Source organism: Mirounga leonina, unplaced genomic scaffold, assembly GCF_011800145.1.
Source record: "Mirounga leonina isolate KUSES-001 unplaced genomic scaffold, KU_Mleo_1.0 Mir_173, whole genome shotgun sequence".
Lineage (NCBI taxonomy): Eukaryota > Metazoa > Chordata > Mammalia > Carnivora > Phocidae > Mirounga > Mirounga leonina.
This window is the reverse complement of record NW_023270447.1, coordinates 52,114,028-52,132,178: the sequence shown is the minus strand read 5'-3', so window position 1 is coordinate 52,132,178 and position 18,151 is coordinate 52,114,028. Positions and strand designations below refer to the sequence as shown.

Genomic DNA, 18,151 nt, shown 5'->3' with positions numbered 1-18,151 from the left:
CCACCTGAGCCCAGATTCCCCTTCGTCATCGTCTTGGGAGGTTGTGTTGAGGGGGCTTGTGGGTCTCTCTCCCCGTGGCTCCTGACCCTGCCTTGCCCTGGGCTCTGGGCCTACCTGTGCAGGTCAGCTCAGAGTTACTCTTCTCTTGGCTGTTGGTGGGGTGGGGTTGAGAGATTAGTTAAGGAGATGCTTGTGCTTTGCTTTGCTGCCAAAAGGATTTTTCCCCAAAGCCCTTTCATTCTTTCAGATAAAGCAAGTATTTGTCTGGTGTTGATCATGTAAACAAGAGTGGATAATCCTTCCCCATCCTGCTCCTCTTATCATTAGGCTACACTCAAGCGGCACCCAGCATCAAGCTGAGCACTTGTAAGCTTCTCCCCACTTCAGGCTGTAGCTGCTGCATGAGTGCCCTGCGCTTCCTTGCTCTGTTAAGACACAGTTGAAGGGTCCCCTCCTCCAGGAAGCCTTCCCTAACCACTGGCTGGGGCAAAGGCTCCTTCTCTGGGCTTCCACAGGCCCTGTGCTGTCCTTTGCCCCAGCCCCCACCTCACTGAGTTGCTGACTGTTTACTGGAAGTTCCTCCGGGACTGGGCCAGGGTCTGGGTCTGTTCAGTGATGGGTCCACAGAGTCAGGCACGCGACCCAGCTGAGTGTAGCTTGGTAGCAGCTTGCTGAATGAAGGAATGAATGAATGAATATTTACAATCTCTGTTCATCCCTTGTCTGCCAGTATGCCATATGTTAGTGATGGGCTTACGGTGGGTCTCAGACATAAATCCTGAAGGGCTCATAATGGGATTGTGCAGGCAAGGGAAATGGGGGGCTGCCCTGCAATTATTATGCACCAGAGAGATTATCCCCAGCCTGGGGCCAGCACATCAGCCGAGGGCCAAACAGCCTGCTGACCGCAACAGAATTCCCTACAGCGAAGTCCAACTGCTTCAGCTCACAGGGAAGCAGGGGCCCTGAGAGGACGACCTGCCTGAGGTCACATGGAACACTAGCAGCAGCTGGACCAGAACGCAGGCCCCAACTCCAGGCCTGTCCTCTTCCCTTCATGTATTTATTCAAACCTTTAGTGCATGCCCACTCCGTGCCATGCCCTGTGTCCACAGAAAGAAATCAGAATCTCTCCCCAGCCTCAAGCTGCTTCTGGTGTGGCAGGAGGGCAGGAAGGAGACAGAGTGAGACACTCCAGGACAAGTGGACTCAAGGAACCAGGAGCCAGGGTGGCTGCATTAGTCTCATAGGCAAGAGGACAAGGAGGTGCTCTCTTTACTCAGAGGAGGGAGGGGTCACTTCTAGCTAGGAGAGTCAGGAAGGGCTTCCTGGAGGAGGGGGCATATGAGTGGTTCTTGGGAGGATGAGGAGGTTTTGGAGATGGAGCAGATATCCCAGGCAATGAGGCAGCAGTAGCCAACAGGGAGGCTGGCAAGTGTGGGCACAGTGTGGTCAGAGCTTAGGTCAAATTTGAGGAACGGTGATATGGGGGACAGACAGACTGTGCTCAGGAGTGGGGGTGGCCTTGAGTGCCAGGCCAAGGGGGACAGAGGGAAAAGTGGGGTCCAGTACAATTCATCCCACAGAATTGGCTGGCTGTCTGAAAAGGGAGAACTTGTCAGATTTGAGAACATCTAAGTGAAGTGTACTGGGAGGGACCCTAAAGTGGTATTTGTGAGAGCAAACATCTAGGACGGACCTAAGAATGTCAATGCAGAATTAGACCGGGACTCAGGCCCCTAGTTCGTCAATGCAGAATGAGATTAAAAATTACAGCATACCCACACAGTGGCGTTCTGAGCAACCATTAGAAGCAATGGTGTCATTGGAAAGATGTTCCTATTGAAGGTTAGGTGGAGAAAGCAAGGTCCGAGCTAGTCCGTAGCTCTGCAGGGAGCCCTAGAGCCTCCTGTGACAGAGACCCTTCTCCAGGTTTGCAGTCCAGATGCACCTGCGCAGACATGCTTGAGGGATTGTGCTTGAGAAGCGTGTCCGTAACACATTGCAGAAAGGGACAAAGGGCCCCTCCGAAGGCCACCCGAAGAAGAAGAGGTCTAACACAGAGGTGGTTCCCACTCAGGGACTGACCAGGATGTGGGAAGGGAGGGAGAGTAGGTTCTAGATACAGCAAGAGAGGCCCTGGACTCAGGGGCTCTGGAAAGGAGAGGGCTGATGGAAAACATGGAAAGAATTCCATCACCTGGGCTCCAAGCAGTTCCCCTGTGGAGCCCCCAAAATGGGAAGGGTTTTCCTACTGGCTGGAGAGGGAGGTGAGTAGCGAAGGCGGGAGCTCGCGGGGAGGGAGCCGCTGGCAACGGCTGATGACGGAGCAGCCAGGTTGGTGACCGCGGGCGTTGGCGGAGGCCAAGAAGACTGGGAGCTCAGTACGAGGAAAGCCTGGGCCCCACGTGCGCAGGGGCCACTCCAGGGACTCAGGGTAACAAGAAAGCAAGTTCAAGGTCCCGCCTTTGACAAGTGGGGGCTCCTCGAGGTCCCACACTTTTGGGCCAAGCTGTTAAAGTGACCTTTCTGAGAACCTGTAAGCTGGGGTAGGGTTGCTTGCAGGGACTCACGTGGATATGCACAGAAAAAAACACTAGCAAGAGAGAGTTTACAGTAGCTATCTTTGGGTGGTGGGATTATGGGTGATTTTCGTTCTGTTGTACTGTTTATCCACGTTCTCTGTTATTTCTAGAATGAGCATGTCTTGCTCGTGTGATGGAAAACACAATCCCTTGAGTACCTGGCAGCCACAGAAACCATAATCTGGACCTTAAATGTCCCCAAACACCTGAACATCCACCTCATTTGATTCTTAAAAAACATTCTAAGTCGGCACTGCCCTACGGAATTACAAGCTAGGCCACAAATGTAAAATTTTAAATTTCCTAGTGGTCCCATTGTAAAAAGTGAAAAAAATAAGTGAAATTCATTTTTTTGTGAAATTCATTTTAATACTTTAACCCAGTCTATCCAAAATATTATCATTTCAATACATAATCAATATAAAAATGTTTATACTGCTTCTGGTGTTAAAATTTTAATTTAAAATAATTTCTTAAAAAAGTTAAGTTCCTCAGCTGCAGTAGCCACATTTTGAGGGTTCAGTAACCCACTTATGACTAGTGGCTGCCTTATTGGACTATGCAGCTGAAGTTACAGAGAAGGAAAATCGATCTCAGGGAGGGGGAAATAATTGGCCAAGCCACCCAGCTGGGAAGCTGTGGAGTCAAGACTGGAACAGGGGTTTCTGATTCAGAACCCTGTGGGGCTTCCCCTGATCCCAGTGCCTCTCCACGATAGGGAGCTGCTTTAACTCCTGTGGAAGAAAAGTGTCTTCTAGTTTGGCTGACCATGATTCTAATGTCATAGAGTCCATGTCATGCCTCTATAGTTCAACTCTCAGAGTTGATGACTTGTCCCATGATGGAATTGTGGTGGTGAGCTCCCCATCTTTGGAGGTATCCAAGTGGAGCCTAGATGGCCAGCCACCTGTTCGATCAAGGCTTCTAGACTGAGTGTGGGAGGTTCTGTGAGGATGCCCTCCAGTGCCCCTACTGGCACGTAATTTATGGTGAGGAGAGAATAGGTAACCTTGCCTCACCTACTCCCAGTCTCTGGCTGGGTGCTCCTAGGAGCCCCCGCGGTCCTTCAGGGCCCTGGGGAAGAGCCTCAGGGAGCTGAGAGCTCTGGGACTCCCTCTTGAGCCATATGGCCACCACCCAGAGCCCAGGGATTGTGGATCAAGAGATTGCAGTGATTGGGGAGCAGGCTGGGCTCAAAGGCCCAGCCTGTTTCAATCTGGTAACTGCTCCACGTGCAAGGGTGGGGGAAGGGAAGCAGCAGCTGCCGGGCTCCTCATGGAGGGTGAAAGAGGCTGTTTACTGACCCGTCACTGGTTCTAAAACCAGCCGCTGAGGTGGGTATCATACCCACCTAACCTCGGGAGGCACCATTGCTGCCGTGCACTGCACTGGGGACAGTGGACAGAGTACCTGGACTGTTGGCCGCCCCCCACCCCCACCCCATTTGAAGTCCTCGGCGGCTCCCCACTGCCCTCAGAACTTTGCACACTCCTCCGTGGCCTTGGGTCCTGTGGCCTGACTCAGTCTCCAGCTCCTCACCCACGCGCTCCAGCCACCCTGGTCTCCATGCTGCTCCGTGAACCACCTTCGCACGGTTATTCCTTCAGCCTGGAACTTTCTATCTCCCCACCCTCCTCCCCACACACATTTCCCCAACCCCACTCATTTCCACTTGCCCTTTCCACGGCCAGCCTAGATGTCCTCTCTTCTGGGAAGCCTACCTTGAGGTGCCATGTTACCCTTCGCCCGAGGGAACCCTGTGCTTCCCAGTTAGTTAGAGGGCACTCTGCTGGTATGCCCCCCTCTGAATCTCCAGGGCCCAACTGGGAAGCTGGCAGGGAATGAGTGCTGGTGAAGCAGGGAATTCCAAAGGAACCCAGTCCCCTTGCTCCTGCCCTTCCTGCTTCCCTTCCCTGTCCCCTCCTACTGCTGCTCATCTGTCCAGTCTCCACTCAGGCACCACGTCCCTCGGAAGGCCCCTCTGGGCCCACCTGGCTAGGCAAGGCAGCTCCCACCTGCTCCTACACGTATTCCTCAATAGGGGAGCCCTCGTCAAGTTCCCGAACCTCTGTGTGCCTCAGTTTCCACAGGAGGATAAAATGGAGGTAATGATGGTTGGTGGTGAGGGTTAATCTAGATTTAGCACAGTCTCTGGTACATCATAAATATTCGATACATTCCAGTTATTAGCATTCGCTCTACGATGTCATGGTCTCTTCTGAGACTGCCTGCCCCAGCAGACTGAGCTCCTCCAGGGAAGGGCTGGATCTGGCTCAGCTCCAGGTCCTCAGAGCCCAGGGCCTGGTCTGGGTGCAGATTTGTGGAGTGTGTGATGTTAAGCCAAGGTGCCATTCTAGACGAGATTGTTAAAAGGTCAGCTTTGATGACCATAAGCACCCATTGTGGGTTCTATGAGAGCAAGTCCCCTAGACCAGCTCTGGTCCCCTCACCAGGTTTAGGGGACTACTCCTGGCACTGTGTGTCTGTGTGACGTTGAGACAGTTGGCACCGGAACTTTTGGGAACAGACAGGGACTTTTTGGTGTGACTGTCTCAGGTAGGGCCCTCTCCTGGGTGAAGAGAATCTGAGAGGGTCCCTGGAGGTGTGATTCAGGCCTCTTCTTTCAGCCTCCCCTTCCTGGTCATTTTTATCAATGGCTTGGCCAAGGTCGCTGACGGCATGTGGATCGGATTTGCAGAGGACAGGAAGCTGGGAGGAACAGCTAATGTGTGGGATGAGGAAGTTAGGACGATGCAGACCCCAGCAGGCTGGGACCACAGGCCAATTCTGACACGATAAAACTGAGCACGGACATATGTTGGGCCAGACCAGGCTTCCACAACTGGGGAAAGGACAGACTCTGGGGTGGGGGTGGGGGCTGAGCCATAGCAGCAGCATGTGGGAAGGGGACTTTGGGGTTGGCTTGCTGCCAGCTTGCTGAGTCATGTAAGGAATAGGGCTGCTGAAGGGCCGGTGGGCCCACTGCCTGTGGGGCCAGAAGCCTGGGAGCTTGTCAAGGAGGCCATGGACCCACCCTGACATTGAGACCTACTGGGAAAAGGATGGGAGAGGGAGGTGTGTGTCTTGCAGGGGAGGTAGGTGGTAGTGACAGAGATGCGGGCCTGGGGAAGTAGCTGAGGGGGCGGGGGCTGTAGAGCGGGGAGCAGAGCAAACCTGGGGAATGCTGGGATTGGTAGGGCAAGCCACAGGGAAGGAGATCTCAGCTCAGCACCAGGTATAACTTTCTGCCCTGGAAGGGACCACCTTGAGAAGTAGTGAACTCCCAGTCACTGTAAGTGTGCAAGCAATTGCTAAGGCCACCCGATAAGTAGATTCAAACCCTGGTCTACTAGCATGACAACACCCATAGTCAAAACATCCTGGCACTAGGATGTCTGAGACAGGAAGGAGCCCTGAGCCCCATGGCCAAGTCCTTGGGCTCTGGCCTTGGCTGATGCAATCAGGGAAGCTCCCCCAAGCTGGTCCCGGGATGCAGCTGCAGGGAGTCCACTAGAAAGGCAGCTGGAAGGAGGCATCTGGGGGTCCATGAGAATCCCTTCAGCCCTTCAAGCATCACGGCTTGCTTTTTCCCCGGAGCAGATGACAGGCCCAGCAGCTGACAGCAAGTGCCACGTTAGCACCGAGTTACTCTTCCCAGATGGCTCTGCCACACCCCCATCCTCAAGCCAACTCTTTCTAAGACCTGAGGCAGGATGCCCAGACTCCCATTTGGCTCAAGTCAGGTCTCAGTACCCCTTACCCAGGGCACACATTTCTCTACTGCCTCTGCTTGCACACTTCAGAGGGCAGAGAACTCACTACCTTACGTCAGCCCCTCCATATGGGCTAGCTATGCTTATTAGAAAGTCCTTCCCAGTGCCAGAATGAAATCCACATTCAGGGAAGAGAACTCCCCATTCTGGGCCCAGCCCTGCCCTCTGGAGCTACACCAAAGCTCTTTGGTTCCACTTTAGATGTTGTGGGGCTCAGAGTGCAGAGGTAGGATGGGAAAGGAGGACGGCTGGGTGGAGGGCGGGTACAGAGCCAGGCATGGGTCTAGCAGGACACTGCTGTCTTGTCATCCCCAGCTGCCCTCTGAAGGTCCCTCTTTCCCAGCCAGACCCCTGGGCACCAGAACAGTGCTTAATTGGGGCTCACAAATAACAAGCTCACAAATAATCTGCAAATAACAAGCTTGAACGGAATCGAAAGTAAAAGCTTGGGGAACTAAAGCGCCCTCAGAGCTCACAGTCAACCACTCTCCACCAGGAAGGCTGTGTGCCCAAGTGTAATAAGGATCCCGTCCAGGTCCTAACTCCATGAGAGCTGAACTCCTACTCCTTTCTTTCCCACAAAACAAGGAATGTCAGGTGTGAGGGAGCCAGAGTGTTCCCACGGAGGACCACCCTGGTCTACAGTTGCAGACTGTCCTCTCTACCATGAGGAACAACGTCCTTGGGATGCCTGGTTATGACCAGTGCCACCATGCCATGGTTAGGAGCCCTGCTCCAGAGGAAGGAAAAACCACCCCCTGCCCCAGGGTAGAAGGGAACATAGGTCTTCTGCTCCTCTCCCTCTGCCAGCTGGGCTCCTGGTGTCTCTCCACCGAGGGCTCAGGCTGGGCTGCCCAAGGGAGGCTTTCTCCAGGTCAAAAGAGACCCTCCAGGGCAGTGGTCTCCACAGAGAAGGGCAGTGGGAGCTTTTCAGAACCTCCCCCACCTCCCTGTACTCCGGTATGTTCCCATCTTGCCCCATGCTGAACACTTGCTCTGGGTGCTGTGGGTCCCAGGAGGGAATGAGATGGGCTCGTGGTCCTCAAGGAGCTCCAGCCAGTTGGTGGAGAGGCCTGTGCTGGACAACATGGAACCCTGGGTCATGGCTGTGATTGGGAGAGGCCAGAAGAGGGTCTAGCCTGGCCTGGGAATCTAGGCTTCCCGAAGGAGGTGGCTGCTGAATGGATCCTTGCAGGATGAATAGGAATTCTCTACCTGGACAGGGGAAAGAGCATGGGAGCCCGTGATCGGTTGATAAAACGGGAGGTTTTCAGAGTCACCAGGCTGAAGGTCTGACCCCACCCGCAGCCCACAGCTGGGCCATGTTCCCCCTCCTGATGAGTAAGGCGGTCAGCTGACTGGGCAAGAGGGCCAAGGACAGATCCCAGGGCTCCTCCCATCAGAGAGGTCAGCAGAGCTTTGCTAAGAGAAGTCGCCCATGGCGTGAGGGGCAGAGCGAGAGCACAGGCTGCTCTTTCCTCCTGCCTCCCTCCCACTCACTGTGGGCTGGGGAGCCCGGGGCGGCTGCCCCCTGCACACTGGCTCCTGAACCAGACTGCAACGGCTGTGCAGCCCAGGACCGTCTCCAATAAGTCAGAACGTGGGTGTTTGGGTGTTTTCTGCCAAGCTGGAGTTCCTCAGGAGGCGGGGGAAGGGAGTGTTAGGTTTCTTTGGCCAAACATGATTTCCTGATTCTAAGAAAAATCAGTTGAAAATTCTTACAAGAAACAGAAAGGAAAACAACACACACACAGGAATGCATATGCATGCGCAGACGTACACACCATACACACAGGTGAAGATACACACTACACAGTCCCGCACAAACCCACACACGCACTTGGATTTCTTTGCTGTGATGTGAAGCTTACAAAACATTCTGCCATGTTCAGCATCAGTGAATCACAAACACATGGATTCAGTTTCCCTTGAATGATGGCTGGTTTAAGAAACTGAAGAATGAGGGGAGAGGAGGGTTTGGCAAAGAACACGTGGAGAATTAGAGGCCCTTGCTGGATCCAGATGTTGGTCCCACCCACCCCTGCTTCCTGGTGTCACTTGTCTGGGGATGTGTGAAAACAAGGCACAGTTGACTTCCCAAGCTCAGAAGCAAACTCCAGCCCATTTGGGGCCTTGATGGGCCACCAAAAAATAAAAATAAGAAAGCACCTGCTGGCTATGGCTTTGTCAGTTGGCTGACGGCATCGTGTCTCTTTTATGGCTGAGGCCAAGAATGTGGTAGATAACAGACCTTGAGGTAACTCCAGAGTCGTGGGACACAGTGATGCCCCAAAAGGACATCCAGCAGCATCCTAAGTGTCGAGTGAAAGGAAAAGGGTTTCGCAAACTCTGCTCTGGCCCAAGTGGAAGATGAAAACAAGATTATGGAGACGAGGGTGCAGTGTGGACAATTCTTATGACATCACATTGAATGAAAAAGAAAAAAAGAAACACATAGACTTATTTTTGTGGAAGTAACAGTGACATCTCTGAGAACTTAAAGGAACAGGAAGTTGCCAGTACCCTTTGGGGTAAACTATAAATTAAAAAGCAAAAGGGATCGAATAGTGACAGGTGCTATAACAGAGAAAATGGGAAAGGAAGGCCCCCAAGGCTCCAAAGATTGACTTTTCTAGTGGAAGAGGAATGATTAGCACGGCTCAGTCCGCAGAGGGGCACAGAGAAGAGAGCGGAGAGCGGCAAAGCGCTCAGGACCCACCCAAGCACCACTCATGGGAGGCCAGTTCAAGGACATGACAGTGCTGTGGCAGGTCCTAACCATCTGACTATTCCTGCACCAATGTACCGGGAGGCAGAATTTTCTAAATTTTGTCTGAGGCTTCTGTGTTCATAGGTAGAGATAGCTCGTTTCCTTGCAACCAATTTCATTTTTAGAAAACAATTTCAAGGGCACCTGGGTGGCTCAGTCAGTTAAGCGTCTGCCTTCGGCTCAGGTCATCATTCCGGGGTCCTGGGATCGAACCCTGCATCTGGCTTCCTGCTCAGCAGGGAGACTGCTTCTCCCTCTCCCTTTGCTGCTCCCCCTGCTTGTGCTCTCTCTCTCGCTCACTCTCTTTCTCAAATAAATAAATAAAATCTTAAAAAAAAACCCCAAACATTTTCAAATGGCAAATACAAGGTAAGAAGCACCTTAGTCCAGGGGAAAGGAGAGACTTCTGTGGTTTGATGGACACACCTTAAGACCTTGAGACCTTAAGATCTGCATGCAGAGTTATGAAAAGTGCCTCAGTTTGCATGAGAGGCTCAGGGGCCTTCTGGGAGAAAAGAGACTAAGATCCCACACCCTGCTCCCTGCCGTTTGAAGTTAGGGTCAGGGTATACTAGGGTACCTATGACCAAGATCTGCTGGCGCTAAAAGCCCCCAGGGCTAACCCAACAGGAGGGAAAAGGGATCAGGGCTCAATCCCAAGGAGCCAAACTCAGGGCATGACTGAGGCTGCTTTGAGAACAATGACTAGGCACTTGGGGGATCTAGGAGCCAGAGCAGGGACACGCACCTGAAGGGGGCAGGGTGCTGTTGTGAACCAGACCATGCAGGGCCTGTGTTCGACAGCAACACCATGTGGAAGGAACCAGAGCAACAGGGCTAGTGGCAAGATCAAATCCTCCAGTTCCAGCTACCTGGCTGGAAGCTTCCCCTAAAGGAAATAAGCTGACTTTGGCCACTGGGGTATAAACCTCAAGAGGAAGACATTAGGCTCCCTGCTGTACAGAGGAGCAGGCCCTTATTCGGCACATTCAGTTCTGAAGTCAGTACGGAGGACAAAAGCCAAGGAGAATTAAATTTGCCCTGGAGATCCCTTAAGTTGCCCATAAAGTTGAGGAGGTATAATTCCATGTAAGTTCACTCAAGACGGTTTTCTTGGGAAATGGGCTGCTGTTTCTTCTTTTTTTTTTTTAATTTTTTTTATTGTTATGTTATGGGCTGCTGTTTGTTTAGGTGAACACCAGCTGATCACAACTGCTTCAGGGAAATGCTCACGCTTTGAGAGGCACGTGGGAACTGAGACTGGCTTAGGGTGAAGCGCACCCACCTCTCGCATGGTACGCTCATCAGGAGCACAGCTCTCGGAATGGGGGCAGCCTCCTGCCTCCTTTAAACTCTTTCTCGGTTTCTCACAGCATATGTCATTGAATTTGCTTAAGTTAAATGCATATATGATGGGACTCCACCAGGTTGACCCAGAAATTAACTCAAATGGCAGACCCGGCGTCACACTGGCCATACAATTAAAAAACTAGATCGTCCTGCCAGCAAACATTGACCCAGTGGGTTCCCCGAGTGGCGAGCCTACAGGGAGAAATGCTCCGGCCAGAGACTGCATGCACCTGACCTCCTTGGCAACTGAGGTTATCTCTGTGAATGAATACATCGGCATTTCGTGTATTTTGTTGCCTCTTGCCAGCATCGGAGGACTGGTCTCACCAGCTCCGGGGCTCAGATGAGGATGAGCTTCTGAACCAGTCAGCCAAGGACCACACCCTGGGCCTGGTGATTCACTACTAAAAAAGTTAGAGCAACCATTTATAGGGGAAAAGATCACAGTGGCAGAATTAGGATTCTGGGATGATAGGAGGATCTTTTTTTCTGGATTCTCTAAAGGGTTTATAATTATAGAATTTTTTAAAGTACAAAAACATCTTTAAAAGGCAACTCTGAATCATCCTCCAAGGGTCAGTTCAAATGTCGGTCATGAACCGTCCCTGAATTCTGCCTCAGCTGCCCTTCCACTGCTCTTTACTCATGTAATATGCATTTATTAGGCACCTACTGTAGAGCAGGCCCTGCAATGTTCCTGTAAAAGAGATAGAGGAATTCATATTCTTCAGAATTTTTTTTTTTTTATAAATGTTTTTATTTTTATTTATTCATGAAAGTCAGAGAGAGAGAGGCAGAGGCAGAGGGAGAAGCAGGCTCCCCGCTGAGCAGGGAGCCTGATGCGGGACTCGATCCCAGAACCCTGGGATCATGACCTGAGCCGAAGGCAGATGCTTAACCATCTGAGCCACCCAGGCGCCCTCTTCAGAATTTTTTATGATAAGAGAGTTGTCCTTGTTTAGAAGAAATTCCTTGATGAGCCACGTGGACCGGAAGCTGAGCAGCACCTCCACACCCCCCCACCCCGCCCCACAGGAACGGGGCAGGAGTGGAGGTGACTTTTGAAAGACAAGGAGGACAGGATTTCTGGCTGGTCTTAAAATAGTGGTAAAGAGAAGGAAGGTGGGGAGAGAGAAGGAAAGAGGTGGATACACCCTATGTTGACCCCCAGTGATCCACACCCTTGGATAATCTCCCTCCCTAAGTGTAGATGGGGTCTGTGACTTGCTTCTAACTAATAGGGTATGGCAAAGGTGATGGGATGTCACTCCCATGATTGTGTTATATAAGACTGTCTCAGAAGTCTGGAGAGTGAGGGATCCTTCTCTTGGCCCTGATGAAGCCAAAAGCCATGTTGGGAGTCGCCTTTGGAGGGAGCCAGAAGTCAGGGAACCGCTGATAGCCTCTAGGACCTGAGGGTGGCCTTCAGCTGGTAGCTGTTAAGAAGCTGGGCCCTCAGACATACAGCCACAAGGAAATGACTTCTGCCAACGACCCAGATGAGCTTGGAAATAGATGTTTCCCTGGCCAAGCCTTCAGATGAGAACACAGCTAAGCGTACGCTTCGACTGCAGCCTCATGAGACCCCGAGCAGAGGATCCAACTAAGCTATGCCTGGGCTTCTGACCCATGGAAAGAGGTAGATAATTAATGGCTAAGTTTGTGGTAATTTGTTCCAGAGTAATAGATAACTAATATACAGAGAGAGAGGGACCCCAGAGATGGCTGAAGGGCTTACACTCCTCAATATAATCCGTCCCTGTGATCTTGACTCCCAGCTGTCAGTGAAATTGCTAAATTTGTGTGCTGTTTGAAGCAAGGGATCTGCGTGTGAACGGAAGACTGGCACAGGCTGTCTGTCCCCTGACTAGTTGCAGGAATGTGAGGGCAGAGGAAAGCAAGAGGCACGAAGAATTCCTGGAGGGTGAGGTGACGGCAACAGCCATGGCACACGGACTGGCTCTGGGCAAGGGCAACACGTGTGTGTCACGTGGACATGCGTGGTACCTAGTCCGTGCGCCTGCGAAGGCTGCCCCGAACACGGGCGTGCAGGTCTGTATCCGTGTTCCCAAGTGTGCCTGAGCCCAGAGAGGCTTCCCAGAGGAAGTGACGAGTAAGCAGTGGGTGGAAGAGGTCACCCAAAGGGGTTGCCTGCAGACAGCAGAACCGAGGTGGAGGGTTTCATGAAACACCTCTGGGCCTTGGAGAAACCTGGTGAAGCTCTCATGAGTCAGAAAAAAACAGGCGACATTCATCATATATCAGGAGCTTTGCTGCTTGCTCCAAGGACATTATCTTATTTCATTCTCAGAAGGGAGGTGGGTGTTTTTCCCATTTTACAGGGAAGGTCACTAAGGCTCAGAAGCTGAGAGACTTGATTAGGTTCACACCTCCAGTGCATGACTCCAAAGCCCCAGCTCCTCCCCTGGAGTCTCCTGCAGATTCTCAGCCAAGCCAGCCAGTACCTAGGGCTCCCCACCCTCACTGAATCATGAAGCTACAACTGGCCAACGGGAGGATGCACTCAGCTGAGGGGGCTCAGGCTAGGTGCTGGCTTGGAGTGGATTCTAGAGAAAAGAGGCCCAAGAACGGGAAGATGCAGGACTATGGACTGAGGGGGTTTTTTTGTTTTGCTTAACCATTCAAACACTTGTGGAACTTTTAAACCATCCCCTACTTGGGCCCCTTTGGCAGTTCTGGTTTAGTAAGCCCGGTGTGAATCCTGACATCTGAGTGGTCAAAGCAGCTCTGGTGATTTTGCTCCATCCTAAGTGATGACCCCCCACACCAGTGTGGCTGCCCCTTGAGGACAGGGATCACCAGCCCTGAACTGGCCAGAAGCAAGAGCTCAGGGGACTGTGGGCGCCTGATGGATGGACGGATTACAGACCAGTTGAAGCCAAAAGAAGATGAGTTCAGGGATGCAGGGTTTGGGGCTCAGAAATGTGTCATTTTCCCCCCGAGAACGTTTAATTCTCCCTGAGTAGGAAACTGAAAGCACTTCCATTTTTCAGTGGTACAGCCGCTCTGCACCAGCCCAAACTGTATAATAAACAAAGGAAATGTGTGAACACACACTGGCTTTTCTCAAGTTAATACAACATTCCATTCCCAGCGCAGAGAACGCACTTTCGTCTAGTGGAGAAAGACTGGGCCTCTGAGAGCCAGGATTTGGAGAGGTGGACAGGCCCTTAGTCACTAGGTAAGCTGGGTAAACCAAGGCCCAGAGTGCGGGTGCCTGACCTAAGATCACATGATAATTTGTGGAGGAAGCAGGTCGGGGACCCAGGCCTCTGACTCTGACTACAGGGTTTTTTTTTTTTAAGTAGTTTCCATACCCAGGGTGCCTGGGTGGCTCAGTTGGTTAAGCGACTGCCTTCAGCTCAGGTCATGATCCTGGAGTCCCGGGATCGAGTCCCACATCGGGCTCCCAGCTCAGTGGGGAGCCTGCTTCTCCCTCTGACCCTCTCCCCTCTCATGCTGTTTCTCTCTCTCTCTCTCTCTCAAATAAATAAATAAAATCTAAAAAAAAAAAAGTAGTGTCTACACACAGTGTGGAGCCCACCGTGGGGCTTGAACCCACAACCCCGGGATCAAGACCTGAGCTAAGATCAAGAGTCAGACGCTCAACCGACTGAGCCACCCAGGCACCCCTGACTCTAGGACTTTTTAAAAGTTAAATGACTTGCCCAAGGTCACACAGCCAGGCAATGGCAGGGCCAGGGCCAGGACCCCAGGTCTGTGTGACTCCAGGTCCATGCAAGGGCCTGGCCTCTGCCCCTGAGGTGTTTGGATTCTGAATAAGAGGCGACGCCCGGGGAAGTAAGGATGGTTAGAGGTCAAGGTCGGGAAAGCTGCCTGACAGGAGTCCCATGCTTTATATCATAAGGAGAAGAAAAAAAAAAAAAAGAGTCCTGTGCTTCCTCCGCCAACATACTTGTTTAGCTGTCCTGTAACCTTGTGTTTTCTCGTCTGTCTCCCTCACAGCCTGTGAGCTCCTCGGGGCCTGACCCTCAGGCGTCTCTGTATCTGCAGCGCGCATGACAGGGCCAAGTGCCCCGAGAGCACGGGGCATGATTGTTGGGCTCCTTCGCTAACTCACCTGACAGGCATTAAGGAGTACCTACTGTGTGCCAGGCACTTGGCTAGGTGGAGAGTGGAACCTCCGCAGAATAGTATCTCTGCCTTTACCGCATTTGCGGTCCTATGGGAGTTAAATAAACAAGGGGCCAAGTGAGTCCAAACAGGATGACAACGTATGGTCAGTGCTGAGCAGGGAAAGGAGCAGGACTTGGTGAGGCAGAGCGAAGCTGGTGCTGAGGGGAGAGGGGAGGGACGGGTGAGGCGGGCCGTTCTAAGGCAGTGATGTGCAGGTGGAGATCTAAAGGAAGAGGAGGAGGAAGAGATGTAGAGTGCGGGGAAACGTGTTGCAGGCAAAAGGAACAGCCTGTGTGGAGACCCTGAGATGGGGCAGGGTTGGTCTGGTCTATAAGGCCTGTGGGACTGGAGTGAGTGGGGCCTTGAAGTGGGGTGCGGGTAGGGGAGGATCAGGCAGGGCCTCCGAGATCAGGGGAAGGGTGGAAGGGTTTGTTTGAAATGCTGAGGCAGCCATGGGTGGGTTTTAGGTTAATGGATAGCAAGCCCAGATGGCTTTTCAGGAGGTGGTTCTGACCACAAGGTGGAGAACGGGTGGGAGGGGAACAGGAACAGAAGCAAGGAGGCCAGTGAGGGGACCATGGAGTCTGGACCTGGGTTGGCGGGGGGGAAGCTAGGTTGGGTTTGGGAGGAAGAACTGGCCGCAGTCACTGATGGACTGGCTGACGGTGGGAGTGGGAAGGGAATAATTAGCAAGGGGGCTTGAAGAACTGGGTGGATGGAGCCGCCATTTATGGACCAGCAGAAATAAGGGGAAGGAACTGGTTTGTGGGGTAAAATCTCAAGCTGTTGCACTGAATTTGAGACACGTGTTAAGCATCCAGGGGAGATGTCGAATAGGTAGTTTGAGTGTGGGGGTCAGACGAGAGGCCTGGAGTACTTGGGAGTGCCGGGCTTGCAGGTGGTACATCAAAGCCACGAGGATGGACGAGAGAAGTCCTGAGAAGTAGAGGAAGAGAGACTGGGACGGAGGGACAGAGAACAGGCAACAGCTCTGAGGAGGAATTCAAGAGGGAAAGGGGGATCAGCTGCTCTGTCAAGTGCATCAGCTGCTATGGAGAGAGAGGTCACGGAGAGCAGAACTGAGTGTTCTTTGGATTTAGCAACATGCCTGCTATGGAGAGAGAGGTCACGGAGAGCAGGAACTGAGTGTTCTTTGGATTTAGCAACATGCAAGCTACTGGTGACTTTCACTGATTCACTGACTCAGTGAATGACTCAAAAGATGCATAAAGAGGAGACAACTAGAGTGGGTTGAGGAGTCAGGGAAAGATTTTGGAGGGAGGGAGACAGCGTTTCAGCAAGATCCTTGGGGGGCTGAGTCCTGAGAGACCTAAATGCTACCTGCAGGAAGCTGAACTGGGGGTGGGGGGCAGAGGGTACCATTCACTGGCCTCCCTGCCCTGGAGGGAAGGGGGGGAGGAGCTGAGGCTGGGGAAGCTGATGACCCTGCCCCAGGGGACAGAGCCACTACTCCCCACCAACATACACACAGGACTCAGAGGTGTGTCCATGTCCCTCCCTGCACAGAAGTCCTGGGAGGTGAGGATTCCAAACCCACAGCCTCAGAGCAAAGAAGGCTCTCAGATACCACCTGGAGGGGCCAGCTCAGTACACAGAGAGGGGCAGGGGCTGGCTCTAGGTCACCCAGCATGTCAGTGGTAGGGGACAGGTATCTCCAGTGATTTCCAGTGGCCCTCCCCCAGTGAGTAAGTGTGAATTCTTTAGCCGGGCATACAAGGTCTTTCATGCTTGAGCAAGAACCCAGCCCCTCCCAAACATCTAGCGCATGCAAATACGTATAGCCTCGGGCAGTCCTTGCAACAATCCTTTATTGTAGGTGTTATTATTCTCATTTTGCAGATGAGGAAGCTGAAGCTCAGAGGAGTCTGGGCGCCTGTCCAAGGTTGCACAGCTGAGCCAGGATATCATCTCATGAGTATCTCCAAAGTTGTCTTTTCCTCATGCCCTGCAGCATTCACCATAAAGAGCCTCTCCTCTGGGAAGCTATCCCTGACCTCCCTGGCCCTGAGTTACCTGGGAGTCAGGTCACGTCCCCTGACACCAAATCACTTGTTCAAGTCACGAAAAAGTCCCTTGAATGGGCTGGAAATCAGTGGTGCCACTGAAGCCCAAGGCTCCAGCAGCCTGTGCCACAACCCAGTGACCACAGAGACCCCATGGCATGCTATTCCCCAGGCCTGTGGCCACAGGCCAGCTGCCCACAGCAGGAGTGTAGCACCTACCGAATTCGTACAGAACCCCCTCCCCTCCCAGCCAAACATGTGCCCCTCCCTCACCTGGAGACCACCAGTGGTAGGATCAGCATCTTCAACATCCTCATCAAGAGCTCCCCAGGAAACTGGAAGTAATTAATTTCCTGAAAATACAGCAAGAGCGGGGATTATAGCAGGCGGTACCGACTTGACAGTTGTTCACGTCTTCAAACACCGTTCCACCCGCACGCTCCTGTGCACCACGCGGACGGCAGAGGCCACGGAGGAAGCACCAGCTTTGGAGCCAAACAGACTTGGGTTCTAATCTTGACCCCCCCGGAACTAGCTCTGTGGCCATCATCCAAGTTAAGTTTTTGGACTTGCAACCATCTTTCTCTTCCTCCCTCCCTCCCTCCCTCCCTCCCTCCCTTCCTTCCTTCCTTCCTTCCTTCCACCAAAGCTAAACACTTGGTTAATGGTCTGATACTTTGAAAAGCCCCAACTCCTAGAATTTTGGTGCTGAGAAGGGGTTTTAAAGATCTTCTAGTCCAGCTGAGCCAAGAGATGGAGAGGACTTAGCAGTGACAGTGCAGGACCAGAAATCAGGCCCCCTTGTCCTGTTCTACTATCACTTCCAATGCTCTAGAAAATCTTTATGAAATAAGGGTGAATGGGAGAGAAACTTAGTCCTTACATGAGCAAAAATGCCTTTATCCTACCCTTACCTCAGATATTAGTCTGGCCATATATAGGATTCTTAGTTTGAAAGAATTTTCCCTCTAAATTTTCAAAGGCATTTCCCTTTGTCTTCTAGATTCTGGTGTTGCTTATGATGTTTGGAACCATTCTTCCTATTCCTTGGTGGAGACTTGTTTTATTCCCTCAGAACCATTTAAGGATTTTCTGTTAATTTCCAGTTTTCTGTAATTTTCATGGTGATGTACCATGGCATGAGAGTTTCTTCTTTCTTTCTTTTTTTTTTTTTTAAATTCATAGTGCTGTGCATATTTTTCACTTCTGAGAAAATTTCTTACATGCCCTGTGAAAATTTTCTCCCCATTTTTTCTGTTAGCTCTCTTGAAAACTCTCTTATTAGAGAGTTGGATGTTGGACACCTCTAATTTTCTTCTATTTTCATCTTGTTTTGTTTTAATTTCTGGGAGATTTCTGCAACTTTATCCTAGCTATTGACATGTTTATCTTGCCTCGTCGATTTTTAATTTCCAAAAATTCTTTTTCTTTCTTTCTTTTCTTTCTTTCTTTCTTTCTTTCTTTCTTTCTTTCTTTCTTTCTTTCTTTCTT

General features: G+C 51.7%; 3 protein-coding genes across 3 annotated transcripts in view; 2 read left to right on the top strand and 1 right to left on the bottom strand.

Moving 5' to 3' along the window:
* Positions 1-18,151, top strand: part of CPT2 (carnitine palmitoyltransferase 2) — a 102,258-nt gene that overhangs the window by 12,685 nt on the left and 71,422 nt on the right. The window lies entirely within an intron of this gene.
* The window catches only part of PODN (podocan), a 79,269-nt gene that overhangs the window by 45,690 nt on the left and 15,428 nt on the right, over positions 1-18,151 (top strand). The gene's annotated exons all lie outside the window — the stretch shown is intronic.
* Positions 1-18,151, bottom strand: part of SLC1A7 (solute carrier family 1 member 7) — a 43,204-nt gene that overhangs the window by 20,468 nt on the left and 4,585 nt on the right. The window contains exon 2 of the mRNA XM_035018529.1: positions 16,934-17,013. Within this exon, the coding sequence (XP_034874420.1) occupies positions 16,934-17,013 (80 nt within the window). The remainder of the gene's footprint in view (positions 1-16,933; positions 17,014-18,151) is intronic.